Source organism: Haliotis cracherodii, unplaced genomic scaffold (assembly GCF_022045235.1).
Source record: "Haliotis cracherodii isolate W230 unplaced genomic scaffold, xgHalCrac1.p SCAF_7, whole genome shotgun sequence".
In the NCBI taxonomy this organism is placed as follows: domain Eukaryota; kingdom Metazoa; phylum Mollusca; class Gastropoda; order Lepetellida; family Haliotidae; genus Haliotis; species Haliotis cracherodii.
This window is the reverse complement of record NW_027266330.1, coordinates 47,487,577-47,508,566: the sequence shown is the minus strand read 5'-3', so window position 1 is coordinate 47,508,566 and position 20,990 is coordinate 47,487,577. Positions and strand designations below refer to the sequence as shown.

Genomic DNA, 20,990 nt, shown 5'->3' with positions numbered 1-20,990 from the left:
AACTTAGACTTGGAGAAGCATGTTCCTGTCACATGCTTTGGACTTCACATGTTACCATTAAGGTAGTGCAGTAGACGTGATAAGTGACAGCTATCTTCTTTCACAGACCCCCTGGTGAAGGATGGGAGTTGTAACAGTAAGACCAAGCCATAATACAAAACCCCATTCCACGAGGCCATCTTAGCGCAATGCCTGTTGTAACTCTGAGAGTTGTTACAGTAAGACCAAGTCATTTAACAGGGCCCCGTTCCATGCAGCCATCTTAGCGCAATGCCTCTTGTAACTCTGAGAGTTGTTACAGTAAGACCAAGTCATTAAACAGGGCCCCGTTCCATGCAGCCATCTTAGCACAATGTTGTCACTCTGGGGGTTGTTACAGTAAGACCAAGTCATTAAACAGGGCCCCGTTCCATGCAGCCATCTTAGCACAATGTTGTCACTCTGGGGGTTGTTACAGTAAGACCAAGTCATTAAACAGGGCCCCTTTCCATGCAGCCATCTTAGCACAATGTTGTCACTCTGGGGGTTGTTACAGTAAGACCAAGTCATTAAACAGGGCCCCGTTCCATGCAGCCATCTTAGCACAATGTTGTCACTCTGGGGGTTGTTACAGTAAGACCAAGTCATTAAACAGGGCCCCGTTCCATGCAGCCATCTTAGCACAATGTTGTCACTCTGGGGGTTGTTACAGTAAGACCAAGTCATTAAACAGGGCCCCGTTCCATGCAGCCATCTTAGCACAATGTTGTCACTCTGGGGGTTGTTACAGTAAGACCAAGTCATTAAACAGGGCCCCGTTCCATGCAGCCATCTTAGAACAATGTTGTCACTCTGGGGGTTGTTACAGTAAGACCAAGTCATTAAACAGGGCCCCGTTCCATGCAGTCATCTCAGTGCAATGCCTGTTGTAACTTTATGATGAAGAATAGGAGTTGTTACAATAAGAGAATGTCGTTATGTAGGGCCCCATTCCATGAAGCCATCTTAGCGCAATGCCTCTTGTAACCCTATATTGAGGTCTCCAGTTCCTCATGCTTCTTGCATTGTCTTGTAAGATCAGACTTGGTGGTCACAGTGACTAAATTGCTGGTTGTGTCTCATCAGTTTATGACAGTGTTGATTGTAGCTCATTCTGTCAAACACCAGTTTGTCTTTTGACTTTCTCATGCTCTTTCCCCTTTTGCACTGCAGTCCAGGTATTGTGTACAACATTCTCTCCACCTATCCCGAGCTCTATCTACTCCATACTATAACCCAAGCTTTGAATTTTCATCAAGCATCCACAGTATTCATGTTGAAACAAACAAGAAGCAGCCAGTATTTTCCTACATAGGGGACCGTCTCCGTGGTAGAGCGTCCGCCCGGAGAGCGGAAGGTTCGGGCTTCTATCCCCAGCTGCGTCATACCAAAAGACGTTAAAAGATAGTACTTGTTGTTACCCTGTCTGGCTCTCGACATTAAGGGGCTAAAACAAGGACTGGTTGGCTCGGAGTCAGTACACTGTGTCTGAGTGGGGTATTCATGTTAAACTGCGGCATGGTATCTCAGTGAGTTAGCACTTTAAATCGGCATCAGTCCGGACTAGTACAAGCAGCCACACAAACACACACACACACACACACACACACACACACACACATACATGCACGTCGCTATATAAGTGCAATAATCTTGGACCCGACATTAAACTCCATTTCACCTCACCTCGCCTCCTACATATGACAATGATATGTGAAAGAATTGGACTTGATGCCTCTGGTAAAATGATCTGGAAGAGAATGAATGGCTTCGCTTGTAAATTCTAGCCATTGTTTTAGATATGTAAGTATCTCTTTTATTTAACAAAACTTACTGTTGCAGATCCCACCTCTGTAAACTTTGTTAGTCTCCTTTGTATTTGAATATGATGAGAGAGGTTTATTATATTTGTAAAAATTTCTGAAATTTAAGCATGATTTATATCCATATCACAAGGGTCTACTGGCCCAGTCAGGGAACAGCCCAACACATTGCCTGTAGACGTTGTGTCAGCCAAGGCCACACTTATTCATTTCATGGTTTACAGGTTTCATGTACTTCAACAGTTTATTTGTAAGGTCAAGCCTGCTATGAAGCCACTGACAAGGCTTCCACAGATTATCAGATTGCTCTACCGTTTTATTATCACAGTGTTAACTTATATGACACCTCTCTTCATGAAGATCTGACAGCTTCTCCATAGGAGGTCACATCTGGTGAACTCTCTAACCAGCCAACCCTGTCGTGGCTTCTAAATAATCGGTACTATTGAGCGAAGCATTCAGACAAAATGTTCTTATTTCTGTATCTCAAAAATGAACTTAAATGTCCAGTTCTTAAAGTAAATAGCGAAAGCCACCTCATATTGGCACCTATTCCAATAGAACATTTATCTTCTGTGTGGGGTTTCTTATGTTGAGATCAAAATTTCCAAATAAGGTTGGTCAAGAAATGAAGTTGAATAGTTTTAGAGAGCTGACTGACTGGCTCAGAACCAATGCAGCCTTCATTTAGATTGGGTTCTCAACGTTTGCTCAGGGCTCAACTGTGGCGACTTTCTATGGAGGGGTGTCAGATCTTAACCCAGAGGGATATATCGGTGGAGATGATATGATATTAATGAGGCCCAGCCAGTCCCTGTGGAGATTCGAGGGAGGAATTGGTCTCCAGTGTCCGATACCAAAAGAGCCCAAGATAGAGGATTGGGTGGTAATGCTCAGTGTCTATGTGCCCCGATCACACTGAGTGTCTATGTGCCCCGATCACGCTCAGTGTCTATGTGCCCCGATCACGCTCAGTGTCTATGTGCCCCGATCACGCTCAGTGTCTATGTGCCCCGATCACGCTCAGTGTCTATGTGCCCCGATCACGCTCAGTGTCAATGTGCCCCGATCACGCTCAGTGTCTATGTGCCCCGATCACGATCAGTGTCTATGTGCCCCGATCACGATCAGTGTCTATGTGCCCCAATCACGATCAGTGTCTATGTGCCCCGATCACGCTCAGTGTCTATGTGCCCCGATCACGCTCAGTGTCTATGTGCCCCGATCACGCTCAGTGTCTATGTGCCCCGATCACGCTCAATGTCTATGTGCCCCGATCACACTCAGTGTCTATGTGCCCCGATCACGCTCAGTGTCTATGTGCCCCGATCACGATCAGTGTCTATGTGCCCCAATCACGCTCAGTGTCTATGTGTCCCGATCACGCTCAGTGTCAATGTGCCCCGATCACGATCAGTGTCTATGTGCCCCGATCACGATCAGTGTCTATGTGCCCCGATCACGATCAGTGTCTATGTGCCCCGATCACGATCAGTGTCTATGTGCCCCGATCACGCTCAGTGTCTATGTGCCCCGATCACGCTCAGTGTCTATGTGCCCCGATCACGCTCAGTGTCTATGTGCCCCGATCACGCTCAGTGTCTATGTGCCCCGATCACGCTCAGTGTCTATGTGCCCCGATCACGCTCAGTGTCTATGTGCCCCGATCACGCTCAGTGTCTATGTGCCCCAATCACGCTCAGTGTCAATGTGCCCCAATCACGATCAGTGTCTATGTGCCCCGATCACACTCAGTGTCAATGTGCCCCAATCACGATCAGTGTCAATGTGCCCCGATCACACTCAGTGTCAATGTGCCCCAATCACGATCAGTGTCTATGTGCCCCAATCACGATCAGTGTCTATGTGCCCCGATCACGCTCAGTGTCTATGTGCCCCGATCACACTGAGTGTCAATGTGCCCCAATCACACTCAGTGTCTATGTGCCCCGATCACGCTCAGTGTCTATGTGCCCCGATCACGCTCAGTGTCTATTTGCCCCGATCACGATCAGTGTCTATATGCCCCGATCACACTCAGTGTCAATGTGCCCCGATCACACTCAGTGTCTATGTGCCCCAATCACGATCAGTGTCAATGTGCCCCGATCACGCTCAGTGTCTATGTGCCCCGATCACACTCAGTGTCAATGTGCCCCAATCACGATCAGTGTCAATGTGCCCCGATCACGCTCAGTGTCTATGTGCCCCGATCACGCTCAGTGTCTATGTGCCCCGATCACGCTCAGTGTCAATGTGCCCCGATCAAGATCAGTGTCTATGTGCCCCGATAAGTCCAGTGCAGTGAATAATTTCCTCCTGTTTCAGTCCCTGGTTGTTGATCCAGGCTTGAATATTTTACAGGCACAGTGATACAGGCAGAACATTGCTGACTGTGGTGTTACGCAACATACACTCATTCATGACCAGCAGAAATGCCCATATTGCCAGTTCTTCCCAACATTGCACTAAAATTCTGCAGATTATGTATAACACTGAAATCTAATTAAGAAACAGGCGAGGGGGAGTTGTTATTGTATGATAAACAACGACCATGAGTTGTTTATTTCTTTATTGATATATCAGTATTCTGTAAGCCTCTTTAAGGGTGTTAATATATTTGGGTCATATTTAAATATGGATGACTCCCTGAACACCAGGTCTGCAACGAATATGATACGTATCACGAATATATAGTAACAAATATGAATATTTATTCACGAATACAGTAAAAGGTCATCAGTTGATGTATTATCTATCATATTCAGTGAAACAACAAAATAATTTATTTGACTAGGTTTGACCATGTTGACAATGTTAATGATTATTATAATATTATACATTTATATACTGCACTTATCCCGGAACTAGTGTCTGCTAAAATGCGACAATGACCAGTGACTACATTACTGTCAAATTAAATATATAAAAGTGCTGTCCATAGTTCTTATGGATATTTTCAGTTAAAAACACACATTTTATTTCTTTTGTAACTATTCAATTCTTGTGTCTACAAATAACGAATTTAATTCATGAAGGGATACTGTTGATTCACTGAATACACGAGTGAATCATAACAGCCCTACTGTACACAATCCAATCTCAGCATTATCGGACAAGTCCATTTTATGAACATGGGGGTTAAGTTTGATATTTTCTGAGTATTCTCACAAATATGAAAACAATGAAAAATATGTACATATCTTTTATTGTCCACATACTACCCTCTCAAAACTAGCATCATTCAATTTACCATGTCATCAAGTTGCGAGGGTATTTTCAAATCTCCAGATATGGTGGTCACGATAGAATGTTTTAATGTGAAAAAAAAACCCGCCTTGTTCTTCATTGTTCTTTGCGGTTCATGGCATAGCTATCTTGTGTAAAGGGCTCATGGCTTCTAAACAGTAAAAGTTGTGAAAGTCCAGTGTAGCCACATGCAGCCAGCCTGGGACGCCATGTCTCCTGGTTGATACTAGATAGACCCAGGTACATCCTTGGATAACCATCATCACAGCTTTCATACTTCTCTTCACAATGTACACTCTTCTGTATTGAGCAAGGTACTGGATTTTGTAGTGTGTTTCCTCAATGTTTCTGCACCTATGTTGAAGAATGTAGTTCACTGGAACACAGACAGAAAGCTCTGTTTGTTCAAGAACCACTAGTTGCTGATTCATAGCTATGTACTGCCTCGCTTTTACCATCAGACATCCACTGGTTGCTGATTCATAGCTATGTAGTGCCTCGCTTTTACAATCAGACATCCACTGGTTGCTGATTCATAACTATGTACTGCTTCGCTTTTACAATCAGACATCCACTGGTTGCTGATTCATAACTATGTACTGCTTCGCTTTTACAATCAGACATCCACTAGTTGCTGATTCATAGCTATGTACTGCTTCGCTTTTACAATCAGACATCCACTAGTTGCTGATACATAGCTATGTAGTACCTCGCTTTTACCATCAGACATCCACTAGTTGCTGATTCATAACTATGTAGTGCCACGCTTTTACAATCAGACACCCGCTGGTTGCTGATACATAGCTATGTACTGCTTCGCTTTTACAATCAGACATCCACTGGTTCCTGATTCATAACTATGTACTGCTTCGCTTTTACAATCAGACATCCACTGGTTGCTGATTCATAACTATGTACTGCTTCGCTTTTACAATCAGACATCCACTAGTTGCTGATTCATAGCTATGTACTGCTTCGCTTTTACAATCAGACATCCACTAGTTGCTGATACATAGCTATGTAGTACCTCGCTTTTACCATCAGACATCCACTAGTTGCTGATTCATAACTATGTAGTGCCACGCTTTTACAATCAGACATCCGCTGGTTGCTGATACATAGCTATGTACTGCTTCGCTTTTACAATCAGACATCCACTGGTTGCTGATACATAGCTATGTACTGCTTCGCTTTTACAATCAGACATCCACTGGTTGCTGATACATAACTATGTACTGCCTCGCTTTTACAATCAGACATCCACTGGTTGCTGATTCATAACTATGTAATGCTTCGCTTTTACAATCAGACATCCACTGGTTGCTGATACATAGCTATGTACTGCCTCGCTTTTACAATCAGACATCCACTGGTTGCTGATTCATAACTATGTACTGCTTCGTTTATACCTCCCTCCAGCAGTACCAATTCCCCTCCCCAAAGTTATGAACGTGTAACCTCAGACGAGGCTGTGAACATGTGAAAGAATTGATACAAAAAGTTATGTTGTACTTTTCCAGCCATTTTCCAGTGACTACTCAGATTCAGACAGCAGTCCAGAGAGAACCAAAGCTTTTCCCGAGAAGTCACCAAAGAAGACATCCCCTCCAAGGTAAGTGGAATCGCCAGTAAACTGAGACAGTATGCTTCTCCCTGGGGAGTGTATATTCCAGGTTTCCTGTGAGCCAGGATGCAGGATTTCAAATGACCGTGTTGATTCCTGCTGCAGCGAGTTTGTTAATCTATAGCATGTAGTTACCACTCATTGAGCTGGGTCCACTGATGTACGGACGTACTCCTGCATTCAACTGACCTTGGACCGCCTCCTTGTCCAGTCAGTAGAGCATCTGCCTGGACAGCAGAAGGTTGGTGGTTTGATCCCCACCCACATCATACCAAAAGGCAATAAAAGATGGTATTTGTTGTTACCCTGCCTTGCACTACGCATTAACAGAGGTTCAGAATCTGTATAATGTGTCTGAATGGGGTGTTCATTTTAAAACTGGTATCTCAGTGGGCTAGCACTATAAATGAAGGGCATTAGTTCAGAGAAGTACAAGCAGCCATGTCACTGTACAAGTGCAATAATCTAAAGTGCAATGTTAAACCCATTAGCCTGACTTAGCCTGGGCTGCATTAGACAAAGTAGGGCTCTGTTATTTCTTATATGAGCTTCGAGGCAGTCGGGTAGCCTAGTGGTTAAAGCGTTCGCTTGTCACGCCAAAGACCCGGGTTTGATTCCTGTCAAGGGTACAATGTGTGAAGCCCATTACTGGTGTCGCCCGCCGTGATATTGCTGGAATATTCCTAAAAGCGTCATAAAACCATACTCACTCACTATATAAGATATCAACATTATGTACAGCCTCTTTAACATTGTAAATAAAATGTACAAGCTTTAAAAATATTAAACCGTATTTAAATAAAGATGACACCCTGAATACAATCCGGAACCAGTCTGACCAGTCACCGCCAAGGCTCCCATGCACGTGATCGCGAGAATTACATGTTGACATAGAATCGTCCAACAAAAACAAATATGACTTTTAACGAGTCACAGTATGGCATTTATGATATATGTATCCATTCTCTGTCAACTATAGTTCGTTTCAAGGTGTCAATAGCGGTAACCCAGTCATCTAAGGCGCCGCGATTCACTGTGCAGAGTTGCGTCCCTTGGTCACGCCAGAAACCTATGATTGTGGGTTCGAATCCCGGTTCGCCCCAATTATGTTTCTAGGTTTGTCAGCACCATACCCGTGCTCGTGGGTTTCACCAAAGTGGTAAACGTCTGAGACCTGCATCACTTCGGGCTTTCCTCCCACATTAAGCTGACACGCTGTGATATAACTGGAATACTGTTAAAAGCAGCGTTAAACCCAACTCACTCACTCACTCACTCAATAGCGGTAAACTGAACGTGGTTGCTGTTCATAACGGTCAGTTGTGCGATCTTCCGATCCCTTCACACACGATTTCACTGAAATTAATTAAAACAATATTAAAAGGAATTTTGAATAAAATTAATGAAATAAGTTACAAACAAACTTACTTCCCTTTCTCTGGAGCCAGGCCATGGCTTGATTCTTGGGTTAACAAAAGTGACTTCACCTCAAAGCATCTTTGTCTTGGTGGGAACCTAATGTAATGTAAATGTAACACTTGTAAAGTGTTCATAATGTGAACCTAAAGAAGTTCAAGTTTTTTGTTCACATGGAGAAAGAGATTGGATCGCTTCAAATCAAGTATATTTATGTGTGACCAATACATCAAGTAGACTTTAGGCCCATATTGGGCCGTCTTTGGGCCCACAACTCGACAAGGAGCATCTGATGCCAGCCGTGCCAAAGACTTGAGTCTTCTTGCCAGGACATGGCTCTTAACATCATTTCAGAAGAATTTAGTTATTATTAGCCAAGCTTACTAGACTGAACAAATTTACACTGGACTCAGGCTTCGGACTGTTGCTAAAGTCACAGACTCTTGATGCTTTCCTCAACAGGCTTCTGATAAAATGTGACACGAAAGTGTTGTTTATGTTCCAGTAAGAAGAAAGGTGACAAGAAGAAGCACAAGCAGAAGTCTCCCTTTGGTAAAGCTAAAGGTCCGCTGCGGACACCCAGCCCCTCCGAGATGGGCAAACACAAGGAACATAAGAAGAAGTGAGTCCCCTAGCATCTTACTCTTGGAGGAACATCTTTCTGAAACTTTCTGCGTTTAATAATTGTGTCTTTGTCCTTTATTAGATTGGATACCAAACTGTCTATTTATCAAGCAAGAGTTGTTGTCATTTAGCATGTCAGTAGTAGTGTCAGGGCCAATTGGACTAGTTTTGTTGGGAGGTCATGGCTTGCCCAGGTGTCTAAGGCACCAAAGATCTGTGCAGAGTTGCGTCCCTTTGGCATGCCAGAAACCTATAATCGTGGGTTTGAATCCCAATTATGTTTCTAGGTTTGTCAGCACCATACCTGTGCTCATGGGTTTCACAAAAGTGGCAGATGTCTGAGACATGCATCACTTTGGACTTTCCTCCCACATTAAACTGACAGCCGTGGTATTACTAGAATACTGTTCAAAGTTGAAAACTCACTCACGACATACAAATTTCACTTTTCCAAAGCAGATGTCTTAACTTTACTTGAGTGAGTGAGTTGGGTTTAACGCGTCTTTTAACTGTATTCCAGTTATATCACGGCGTGTCAGCTTAATGTGGGAGGAAAGCCCGAAGTGATGCAGGCCTCAGACATTTACCACTTCGGTGAAACCCACGAGCACGGGTATGGTGCTGACAAACCTAGAAACATAATTGGGGCGAACTGGGATTTGAACCCACAATCATAGGTTTCTGGTGTGCCCAAGGGACGCAACTCTGCACAACGAATCGAGGCACCTTAGACAACTGGGCCACCCGTGCCCCCTCACTTTCTTTGAGGTACTATTTCCTCAGTTCAGTACATTGCTGGGGACATAGGTAGGGAGTTAACAGGGAAGCACTGATTATGATCTGGTTTGTGTCCAACAAGACGACTTGAAGCAATGTCACTACGCTTGAGACCACATGTGTTTCATGCTCGCTCTGTTGACTACGGTGATGTGATGTGTTGCAGGTATGATACGGAGGATGATTCACCTCACAAGACCAAGCACAAGAAGATGAAGAAGATGGATAAAAAACTGGACAGATCCCCCGAACCAGATCTGCCAAAGTCCAAGAAAAAACACTCACCTCGGATTGACAAATTTCATTCTGAGAAGCCATCAAAGGCTGATAAAAGACTGTTGAGCCCAGATTTAGGGTCACCAACTGGCAAACGGTCGCATAGGTCATGGTCACCAACATCAAGGTCAAGGTCTAGATCCATCACCCCCATTCCACCAAAGAAGCAGAAGAACATTTCTCCGGGACTGGTAAAAGAGAAGGTCAAAGGTGAAAAGGTCAAACAGAAGAAGAAGAAAGGCAAGGGTAAACTTGGCGGTGATGGGTCTGCAGCCAGGGAAAGGCACATTTCACCAGTGAGGATTAAGAAAAAGAAGATAAAGGCGGAATTACCTTTTCCGATAAAGAGGGACATTGAGGAGGATCTGCCAGCACGCCACTCCGACTCTCCGGGGTCAGAGAACATGCCCCCGAGGTCTGTGTCCCCGGGATCCCCCCGCCGGAAGGAGCCCCTGGAGAGGGAGTTCTTCAAGGGGATGCTGCATGACAGGGAGGAGAAGAGGGAGACGGGGAGCAGGTGAGAGGGACTTGCAGTCAGGGATTCTTTGACACTCAATCTGATAGGATGTACATTCCTAAAGAGGATTTCATGTTACATAGTCCTGTATTGGGATAAGACTGATGGGAAAAGAGTGAGCAAATGTTGTTTTAGGCCACAGCTGTTTTAGATCTGAGTCTGGGCCAGGTAAACCAGTGGTTGATAGCATGAGACTCATGCCATGCTGTTGAAGGGTTGTTGACTCATCAGCCAGGTTGCACATTGTAACTACTCTACCTGACATTGGTCCCTTTACATGGGAAACTTGGCATCAATACTGCCAGGAATTCCCAATAGGATGTCTGGCAAATAAGCTGTCACATTATAATATCTATGTATTATTTAAATACTTCAATAAGTGGATAATTTTACTATGCCTTTGATGTGTATGTATCAGGGCATTTACACTGTTGTAGCCCTTTACTGACATTCCCTATTTTAGGAAGAGCAAGAGGAAGAGGTCCGAGACTCCACCACAGCGTGAACGTATTCCTCCAAGTAGGAGTGACCTTGGGGACAAAAGGAAAGGAGGTCAAAGTCAGGAGAGAAAGTTTTCTCGCAAGGAGCAATATAATGCCGATATCGACCGACCAAAGCATAGTGATGAGCGTGGGAGACGAGCATCACCAGATTCATTCCGATCTGAAGACAGATCACCCACACCAACACCTCCCAGTCGAAGAAACCACTCTCCCGATGGATCTCAAAGATCAAGATCAAGGAGAGGTCGTGATGAGGACATTGACGTGAATCGATCCAGGGACAGGCGGTCACCCGATGAGCGAAGAATGGGTAAAGAATCACGTGACAGGCGAGAGGACCTTGACCCTAGAGGTCAATCCAGAGAAAATTATCGGGAAAGATACGAACATGGGGAGGAACATCGCCGAGATCCAAGGGAGAGGTTTGATGAAGGCTTCCCGGAGTTCTCCGATCGGTACCAGGATCGGTCCAGATTCCAGGAGGACAGAGAACAGTTTGATCCAAGAGAACGACACAGACATGAACAAAGTTTTGAGCGAGGGAGAGAAAACAGGCGGGAGAGGTATGAAGGAAGGGACAGACTGGTGGCAGATCAAGGCAGAATGCATCCAGGTAGGTTCTTCCGCTTTCTTGCAGGTTTAATAAAAGCAAATCAGCAACTATATCAGAACTGGATAGATTTTTTGCTTGTTCATGTGTTTTATTCAGTTTTTATCCCCTGCCATGAAGTGGGATATGGTAATTGGCTCTGTCCATCTGTCCATCTCTCTGTCTGTCTGTCAATTTGTCAATTGTGTTTGTGACGTTTCGTTTCCGGATGAGAAGTCAGATTTTATTACGAAATGTTGCATATGTATCAAACAAATGCTGAACTGGTGCCTTTTGGTGTTTTGGTATTTCTTGAGAGAAAAAAAATCTTTTCCTTGGCAATAAACCAGACTTACTCAAATATGCATAGCATTGGTTTTTGGAGCATTACTCAGAAACAGTAGTATTTTATTATGAAACATTGCATATGTATCAAACACATACTGAATTGCTGCCTTTTCCTGTTTCCTTTTCAACAGTTTGGACTTAACCAAAATACAGGTTACTTTCATTACCCAAGCTTAACTTAAAAACCAATGGGTTGTAGTGTTCATTTCTGGATCATATATCCATAACTCTTTTCATATATTATCCATCAAACTTTATACCAAAAATGTTGCATGTTTTCCCCATCAGGTCAAGGAAGGGACTATTTTGGTGATCGCCATCAGCAGGGTATGCATGGTATGGGCCGCGGTGCAGGCAGAGGGCGTGGCGCATATGAAGGTAATGTTTTATACTGACAACAACTCCCACACACTCTTGAAATCATGAAGACCACGTCTATGGTCTAGTGGACAGAGTATCATTTCGGAGATCGCCTTCATGGTCTAGTGGATAGACCGTCTTTTCCCAGAGACCGTCTCCAGGGTGTAGTGTATGGAGTGTCTTATTGGAGATCTTCTTCAAGGTGTAGTGTACAGAGAGTCGTCTTGTAGATCTTTTTCATGGGATAGTGTATAGAGTGTCTTCCCAGAGACAACCTCTGTGGTGTAGTTGATAGAGCGTCTTCTCGGAGACCGCCTCAGTGGTATAGTAGATAGAGACTCTTCCCGGAGACCACCTCCATGGTGTAGTGGATAAAGCTTCTTCCCGGAGACCATCTCCGGGGTGTAGTGGATAGAGCGTCTTCCCCGAGATCACCAATTAGACTGACGAGTTGTGATATAACTGAAATGTTTATGAAAGCTACGTTGAACACAACATGATCACATTATGCATTCTAAATGAAAATTTAAGAGATGTACAGAAATTAAGACTTTTTGGTTTTTGGACAATAACGGACAGCTTTTTTCATATGTACAATGAAATCGTGTGTCAATTTGGTTACTTTTGGCTTCATGAAATGTTTGGGAACTTACAAAGTTGAACATTTACCTGTGCTCTGTTCCCTGTCAAAATGTTGAATTTGACATCTCATTTTTCAGGAGGCATGCGAGAGAGAGGCTATGCACCCGACAGACAGGAGCAGATGCGAGGTGATTCAGCCTGCTTATGTATTCATACCCTGTATTCAAAGTTTCACAGCCATACCATACTTATCCTACCTCATCCTTTAGTTTCTAAAGAATATGTTTCTTATCAAAAGTTTGGAAATATTTCTAAGGCTTCTTCTTTTACCTTGAGTGTTTTGGTAGCCTAGTGGTTAAAGCGTCTGCTCGGGCTTGTACCCAACATATGTAAAATGTGAGAAGCCCTTTTCTGGTGTCCCTCCGCTATAATATTGCTGGAATATTGTAAAGTTGGTGTAAAACCATACTCACTCACTCACTCACTCACTCACTCACTCACTCACTCACTCACACTTCTTCTTCACTTCCAGGTTACCCTGCTGAGTTTGCTGATCGACAGAGTCGTCGGTCTGAGTGGGAGGATCGTCGCCGTGGGGAGGTGTTTGGGCAGGGTCGTGAATGGGGGGACAGACATGACATGTCGCATGAGGAGAGGTTCGACATGAGGAGAGATGACCACAGATTTGATGAGAGATATTTCCGAAGAGATGATGAGCGTCAGATTGGTCGAGATGGAAGACCATTGAGCCGATCAATAGACCGAAACATGCGGGATGGCTGGAGAGACAGACCTGATATGAGGGAAGACAGGGTCGGATTGAGAGATGAACGAATGAGAGAGAACAGAATGGATGATAGACGTCGCGAGAGACATAGTCCATCACCCTTTGATAAACGTGGTTACCGGGACGATAGGTTCCCCCATGATGAGAGGCTGTTTGGCCGTGAGGATGACGACAGAATGAGAGAAGAGAGAATGCCAATGGAGAGAGGACGAGATGACAGGATCCGAGAAGACAGAGGACCTGGTGAGAGGGACAGAGATGTGCGTGGTGGGATGGACAGAGGAAGAGATGACAGAGGAATGATGGAGAGAGACAGAGGCCCAATGGACAGAGGGAGAGATGGTTCTGTGGACGAGAGAGGCAGGGGGAACCGTGGGCGGGATGACAGGGGACGGGAGGACAGGATGGGGATGGACAGAGGGAGGGAGGAGAGAGGTCCTCTGGACAGGATGAAAGAGGACCGTGGGTCTTTAGACAGAGGGGAGGACCGGGGATTCATGGATGAAAGGAGACGTGAAAGAGGATTCAGGGAGGACCGGAAGGGTGAGAGAGGCCCTAGAGATGAGAGAGGGTTTAGGGAGGAGGAGGACAGATTCAGAGATGATAGAGGATTCAGAGAGGACAACAGAGGAGGTAAATTTGAGAGAGACTTCAGGGAGGAGAGAGTAGGGAGAGATGAGAGACACAGAGATGAGAGAGAGTTCCGTGGATCTCGTGGAGACCCGAGCCCTGAGGATGATAGAACGCCAGATCAAAGGACCAGAGAGGAGAAGGAAGATCAGGAGAAGGCATCACGAGATGGAAGTCATGAGAGGCCGAGGAGCTCAAGCTCCAAATCAGAACGGACTAAGGATAAAATCTCCAAAGATGATAGACATAGTGATAAAAGTTCCAAAGACTCGAGAATGTCTAAAGATGAAAAGAGCTCCAAAGATGATCGCTCTAAGGAGAGGGGAGAACGGAGGAAGAGGGAAGATCGGTCCCCCAGAAGGGATGGGAAGAAGGAGGAGAAGGGGAAGTGGCCGCCGCCAGACGGGGAAGAACAGGACAGTGAGGCGGAGAGCGGGGAAGACTTGAAGCAGGAGGAAACTCGCAGTAGAGACTCCAGGTAGGCTAGATTTGAGTTGTGGAAAGTTATTTCAAAATTAGATGTGTTAAATTAGTTCTTTCATTGAGGAGCACAGATCAGTTCTTGTTCTAATGTGTGTCATTCATCACTCCTGTATACAACTTATAAAAACCTGGCGATCTGGTGGTCAGTAATTGTAAGGCCCACAAAAAAAATGGAGTATAAAAACATTTTCTGAGGAAGATCCTTGAAATGCTTTGTGACTCACCTACTTTAGTGACATGGGCTGAACCTTGTCCAACTTATTCCATAAATGTTTGTTTGTTTAGGAGATTAACATACTGTTTTCAACGTAGAGCTAGGTTAACTGTAGATTTAACCGCGCTAAATTGAATTTTGAACCGAACACACAGCATGATAAATTTAGCGCGGTTAAATCTACAGGTAACCTAGCTCTACATTGAAAACACGGTATGTTTATCTCCATTCTACCATGACTAAATAAAACGCGAACTCTTTGGTATTAGCAAATATACTGAGTGAAGCGGCATGGGTTGAGTCCAGTGTTTTGAGTGTTGCTTTATTTGGACCATGAGTTAACTGAAATACATTTGCCTTTAGATCAGTAGATGCATTTAGTGTATGTTATTGGCCATCATCCTTCAATGTCCTCACATGTGGCAGTTTATACACAATTAATTTTCATGAAGGAAACGAGGCCCTGACAAGGAGGAACTGCCACTATCTCCTATCCCCAAGCGCCTGCGTGAGGTCTCTCCAGCTAGTTCATCTCGCAGCCGAGGCAGTCACAACAGCAGGCGTCTTCTGGACCGAGATCAACAGCGTTCCCGTCGCCGTGGTGACAGTGGATCTGACAGGGAGGACAAGTCTGGCAGGAAAGGAAGTGTTGACCGGGACAAAAAGTCACGGAAAAAGGATGCTACATCTATTGATGCTCCAAGCAAGTCCGAAAAAAGTCGTAGCATTAGTGTGAGTTTTTCTATATGACTGGTACATATGAGTTTAGGATTTTATTTCTGAGGTGTATGTTTGTTCAAATTCAATATCTGCTTGTAGACTGTTACAAACAATAATTTGGTAAATTCTTGCTTAGAGTGCCAAATATTTAGACTGTAACATGTTTCTTAGTATGGAGAACTTGGCTTCTCAGACATTACTTTAAGAGGGGCCACAGAAGACCTAATGGTCTATAAAGCCACAATTTCATTCTGTTGAGTTGTTTCCCTTAGACATGCTAGGATCCTCTGATCACTGATTCAACCCAATAATGATCCATACCTTGCTCATTGCTTCACTTCCACATCAAGTTGACATGTTGTGTTAATGACTGAAAGAGGCGTTGAACCACTCACTCGCACATCATGATATTCTGTTCCAGCCCAAACCTAGCAAGGAGAAAAATGAAGACAAAGTAGACAAGGGGAAGGCCAGAAGGAGGTCGCTGTCGGGGTCGAGTTCCAAATCTAAAGAAGGAGTAGGGCCTCCAGAGGCTGAGGAGAAGAAGCCACAGCCACCTCCTGCTGCTCCTCGGAAAGGTAAGTGCTGACTCGGTCACTTACTTTCAGGTCGGGGATTGCCCAGACAATTTGAAAGCCTTACCAATTCATGTTAACAGAACAGGTCCATTATAACACATGCTTGTTGTACAAGATGACCAAACCATAAATAACCATGTCAAATTTGATTATCCACAAGACATCAATGTATGTAATGTGTGCATTTGTAAAACACAGGGGAGCCCGGGGCACATTGGGACAAAATATGTGTTTTGATCCATATCTTCTAATACAGTTGTTATCGAATTAACAACAGATTAAATCATTGACACTTTGAATAACAAATGTGTGAACAAAATCTACTGCAGCAGCCAATCTGAGATAATCTCAATCAAAAAGAATTCTTTTGGTCCGGGCGGTGGGGTAGCCTAGTGGTTAAAGCATTTGCTTGTCACGCTGAATTCTTGGGTTCGATTCTCACGAGTGCAATATGTGAAGCCCATTTCTGGTGTCCCCTGCCGTGATGTTGCTGGAATATTGCTAATAGTATCTTAAAACCATACTCAGTCACTCATTATGGTCAAGGTGCACATGTACTCTTGCCGGCGCAGATTGGGACAGTCACTTATATCACTGTTTGAAAAGTAAATGGAATTTAAATAAAACATGTTGAAAGTGTAATTTGTGGGAAAAAAAACCCTGTAAGTGTAAGATGTTTAAATAACATCAACTGTCATTAGCGATGACCAAACTGTTACAATTAATGTCCTTGTCAAACTGATTATACCAGGACAGCAAGGTTATCAGGATTTTCGTGGATCGACTGTTTTCTCTCCCATTGTCTCCATTTGAAAGGGGAAGGCCATGGTGCCCAAAGATTGTCCAAGACCCATTTAAAATAACAACCACTGGTTGTCTCGTCCTGGCTAATAGTGGCTACATCCCAAAGTTGAATTTAACATTTATGTGCATTGTGTTCAACAGCTGATGACAACTTGTATGATGAAGACAACATTTCTGCAATTGTCTCCCTTGGAGGGAAGTCTTCCCTTGCGGATGATGACAGAGGTAAGAAGTATTGCCATAACGCGTTGGGTGAATGAGAGACAGGGAATTGAAACAATTGTCTTGTCTACTTATACTACGATGTTAAGTGACAGGGAATTGAAACAAATGTCTTGTCTTCTTACAGTACGATGTTGAGTGACGGCAAGTTGAAACAATTGCCTCGTCTTCTTATAGTACAATGTCTGTTCTGTGAAGTCAAAATATCATTTGTTGTTATTTCCTAAGCAGAAAGATATGAAGAAGCTTGGGCCACCATCCTTGACAGTAACCTCACATTTGCTGTTAAGTAGGCCCATCACAGTTTCTTTAATAACCAGTTCTGGTCTGATTAGACTTGTTCAAACATGTGCAAATCGGTATTTGTGTGACAACGTATAACAGATATTATTCAAGTTCAGATGTTCAAGAACATGGAGACCAGATGATAACAAGGAATAATAAGGTTATCTCTGTGTTGACTTAAAGAGAATATTAACCCTCATTGTGTCGTGACGTGGCACTCCAAGGCAATACTACTGTGAGAGCTCACATTGAGAAAGGGTGCATCAGAATGTTGCTAGGTGCTGTTGGTTCCTAATATTTGAAAACATATAATGTTTATATCCTGACCCACCTTTTCAAACTAAAGAAGATCCGGGGTAGAATAGGTCTTCAGCAACCCATGCTTGCCGTGAGAGGCTACTTACGGGATCGGGTAGTCAGACTCGCTGTCTTGGCTCATGCATGTCATCGTATCCCAAATGCGTGGATCAATGCTCATGATGTCAATCACTGGATTGTCTGGTTCAGTCTCGATTATTTACAGACTGCTGTCATATAGCTGGAATATTGCTGAGTGCGGCGTTAAACAACAAACAAACAAACTTAATGGCCTGCAAACTCTCTCCTTCCACAGCGTCGGACCACGCGAGTATCCGGTCGGTGCAGTTCAGCGACTGGTCGGAGGACGACATGGCGGACAACATCCTGAACCAGGCCGAGGTAGAGGTATGGCTCATGTAGGCACGGCCGGTGGCACTTGGCCGATCAGTTGGGGCTGCATGAGTTTTCTGTTCTTCTGCATGAGATACTTTAGCCTGTAGTCCTTATGATGTGTGTTGGAGTGTGAAGTGATGGATATATGTAGTTGTGAGGCTACCTTTTGTGTTGACAAGCCTGAACTTGGAATGAGTTGCAGATTTTAGTGAACACACCTCGTCACTAACCTGAAAATATTTTCCTAAAATCATGCTTTTGGTAAGATTTTTCTCATATATGAGCTGTCCCCTTGTGAAATCATGAATGAGCTGACCCCTTGTGAAATCATTAATGAGCTGCCCCTTGTGAAATCTTTAATGAGCTGTCCCCTTCTGAAATCATTATTGAGCTGACCCCTTGTGAAATCATTAATGAGCTGACCCATTATGAAATTAACAATGAGCTGTCCCATTGTGAAATCATTAATGAGCTGACCCCTTGTAAAATTATCAATGAGCTGTCCCTTGTGAAATCATGAATGAGCTGTCTGTCCCCTTTTGAAATCATTAATGAGCTGTCCCTTGTGAAATCATTAATGAGCTGTCCCCTTGTGAAATCATTAATGAGCTGTCCCCTTGTGAAATCTTTAATGGGCTGTCCCCTTGTGAAATCATTAATGAGCTGTCCCCTTGTGAAATCATTAATGGGCTGTCCCCTTGTGAAATCATTAATGAGCTGTCCCCTAGTTAAATCACAAATGAGCTGCCCCTTGTGAAATGATTAGTGAGCAACTTCTTTTTCAACTTTGTGTTAATTCAGTTGAATTTGGAAACATTATTGTCAACCGTTTGATTATCATTTTTGGCAAATCAGTCCATTCAAGTCCATTGTAGATAACCTTGACCTGTACATTCCTCCTACTTCTAATGTATTGGTGGTTAGAAGCATGTGGTAAGATCCAGCTTCATGTCTAAATTGTATGCCTAGAAACCATTTGTAGGTGTGTTTCTACGTGCACTGTAGACAATTTATGTTGATTACAAGTTCTTAGTCATGTAACTCTTGTTACGTGTTATATTAGGGATGACACTTTCAGGGATAATTCTAGGGTGGGGCCTTGTGCTTTTAGCCCCTAGATTTGAAAAAAGGCCCACATTTTCAAAGGCAATGGGGCATTTTAACATTGTGCTGTATGGCGTACCTCTGGAATATTTGAAATTTTCACATAAAGGGCCCATGTCAGAAAATTCCAAGAGTGAATCCTGCACTCTCTTCAAAAATACAAAATCTAGTACTTTTTTGAGTGGAGTCCCATCCAGAATTCAAACCGACACTCTCAGACTAAGGCAGCTAAGTGTCAGCGGTGGCTAAGTGGGTTTTGTCGCTCACTTTGTGTGCTGTCGGTAAGGTACCTTATTCTGACTCCACCCAAAAAAGTACTAGCAATTGTTCTTTGCTAGGAAAGTGTACTCCCAAATATAAGATATGTTACATTTGACCACTTTCTAAAAGGCAGTGTCTATTGAATTTTAACTCTTGCTACTGCAATAAAACTTTTGGTGAAAAGTTCTTGGATTCAAGTGCAAAAATTATTTGTAGTGTGGAAATGTTTTGCATGTAAAAAACTACAATTGTGAATATGTATCACTTCATGCAGAAAATATTTGTGTCCTATGAAGACCTGGGGTAGAATAGGTCTTCAGAAACCCATGCTTGCCGTAAAAGGCGACTATGCTTGTCGTAAGAGGCGACTAACTGGATCGGGTGGTCAGGCTCACTTACTTGATTGATGCATGTCATCGCCTCCCAATTGCGGGGATTGATGCTCATGATGTCAATCAATGTATTGTCTGGTCCAGACTTGATTATTTACAGACCGCTGTCATATAGCTGGAATTTGGCTGAGTGCGGTGTTAAACAACAAACAAACTATAAATGTTTGTAGAAGAAAGTAGGTCTTTGGACGAATTTTTTTGCTTTTTCATCACAACTTTTACGAATTGGGTACAATTGTACAATTTGGTAGATTCATCAATCACTGACAATTCACTGTTTAGTGAATGAGAAAGAAGGAAGTTTCTATAAAGACTGTTTTTTGCAATGATGCTGTTTTCAGTTAAACTGTTTTTACCAGAGGTGGTTATTGTGATTTGAACCCTGATTGACCAATCAGAATCAAGCAGTTTCCAAATTCTTGGTAAAATCACTTTTTAGAATTGTGTGAGGTTAAAGTTGACGAAGGGTCACATCTTGTGTCCAGATCGAGAGGGAGGAGCGCCGCCAGAGAAGTCCCAGTCGAAGCAGTCTTGGCAGTCGAGGAAGTGCCCTTGACAGGAAGATACATGTCAGCCAGGATCACATGTTGGAAGTCATCAAAGAAAGGTATCTGTTGCGAGTTATTAACCCTGATAGGTCTTTCTGAAGTGTTTGTAATTAAAGTAACTGTCCAAGTACAGAAGGGGGCACTGGTGGCCGAGTCGTCTAAGGTGCCGCGATTCGATGTGCAGAGTTGCGTCCTTTGGACATGCCAATAACCTGTGATTGTGGGTTCAAATCCCAGTTCGGCCCGATTATGTTCCTAGGTTTGTCAGCACCATATGCGTGCTGGTGGGTTTCACTGAAGTGGTAAACGTCTAAGACCTGCATCACTTTGGGCTTTCCTCCCACATTAAGCTGACACGCCGCAATATAACTGGAATACTGTTAAAAGCAGGGTTTAACCCAACTCACTCACTCACCCAAGTACAGAAAGAAGAAGGGTTATTCTCAAGTTCATGCAGACATCAGACCTCGTGAAAAGCCTTAATATCAAGTGTCAACCATAAAATGACTTGAAAATCACCAAGATAGCTTGAACAGCCTTGAACTTGTACAAAATGACAAGGA

At 43.6% G+C, this 20,990-nt stretch overlaps 1 protein-coding gene across 2 annotated transcripts in view; it reads left to right on the top strand.

Moving 5' to 3' along the window:
• The window catches only part of LOC139447060 (zinc finger CCCH domain-containing protein 13-like), a 41,620-nt gene that overhangs the window by 10,802 nt on the left and 9,828 nt on the right, over positions 1-20,990 (top strand). The window contains exons 6-17 of one of the 2 annotated variants that reach the window (XM_071228216.1): positions 6,611-6,702; positions 8,636-8,752; positions 9,698-10,324; positions 10,788-11,440; positions 12,053-12,142; positions 12,844-12,894; positions 13,239-14,601; positions 15,273-15,552; positions 15,962-16,118; positions 17,064-17,147; positions 18,043-18,128; positions 20,365-20,486. In XM_071228216.1, the coding sequence (XP_071084317.1) occupies positions 6,611-6,702; positions 8,636-8,752; positions 9,698-10,324; positions 10,788-11,440; positions 12,053-12,142; positions 12,844-12,894; positions 13,239-14,601; positions 15,273-15,552; positions 15,962-16,118; positions 17,064-17,147; positions 18,043-18,128; positions 20,365-20,486 (3,722 nt within the window). Of the gene's footprint in view, positions 1-6,610; positions 6,703-8,635; positions 8,753-9,697; positions 10,325-10,787; positions 11,441-12,052; positions 12,143-12,843; positions 12,895-13,238; positions 14,602-15,272; positions 15,553-15,961; positions 16,119-17,063; positions 17,148-18,042; positions 18,135-20,364; positions 20,487-20,990 lie in introns of both variants that reach the window. The other variant, XM_071228215.1, reaches the window with a different exon arrangement.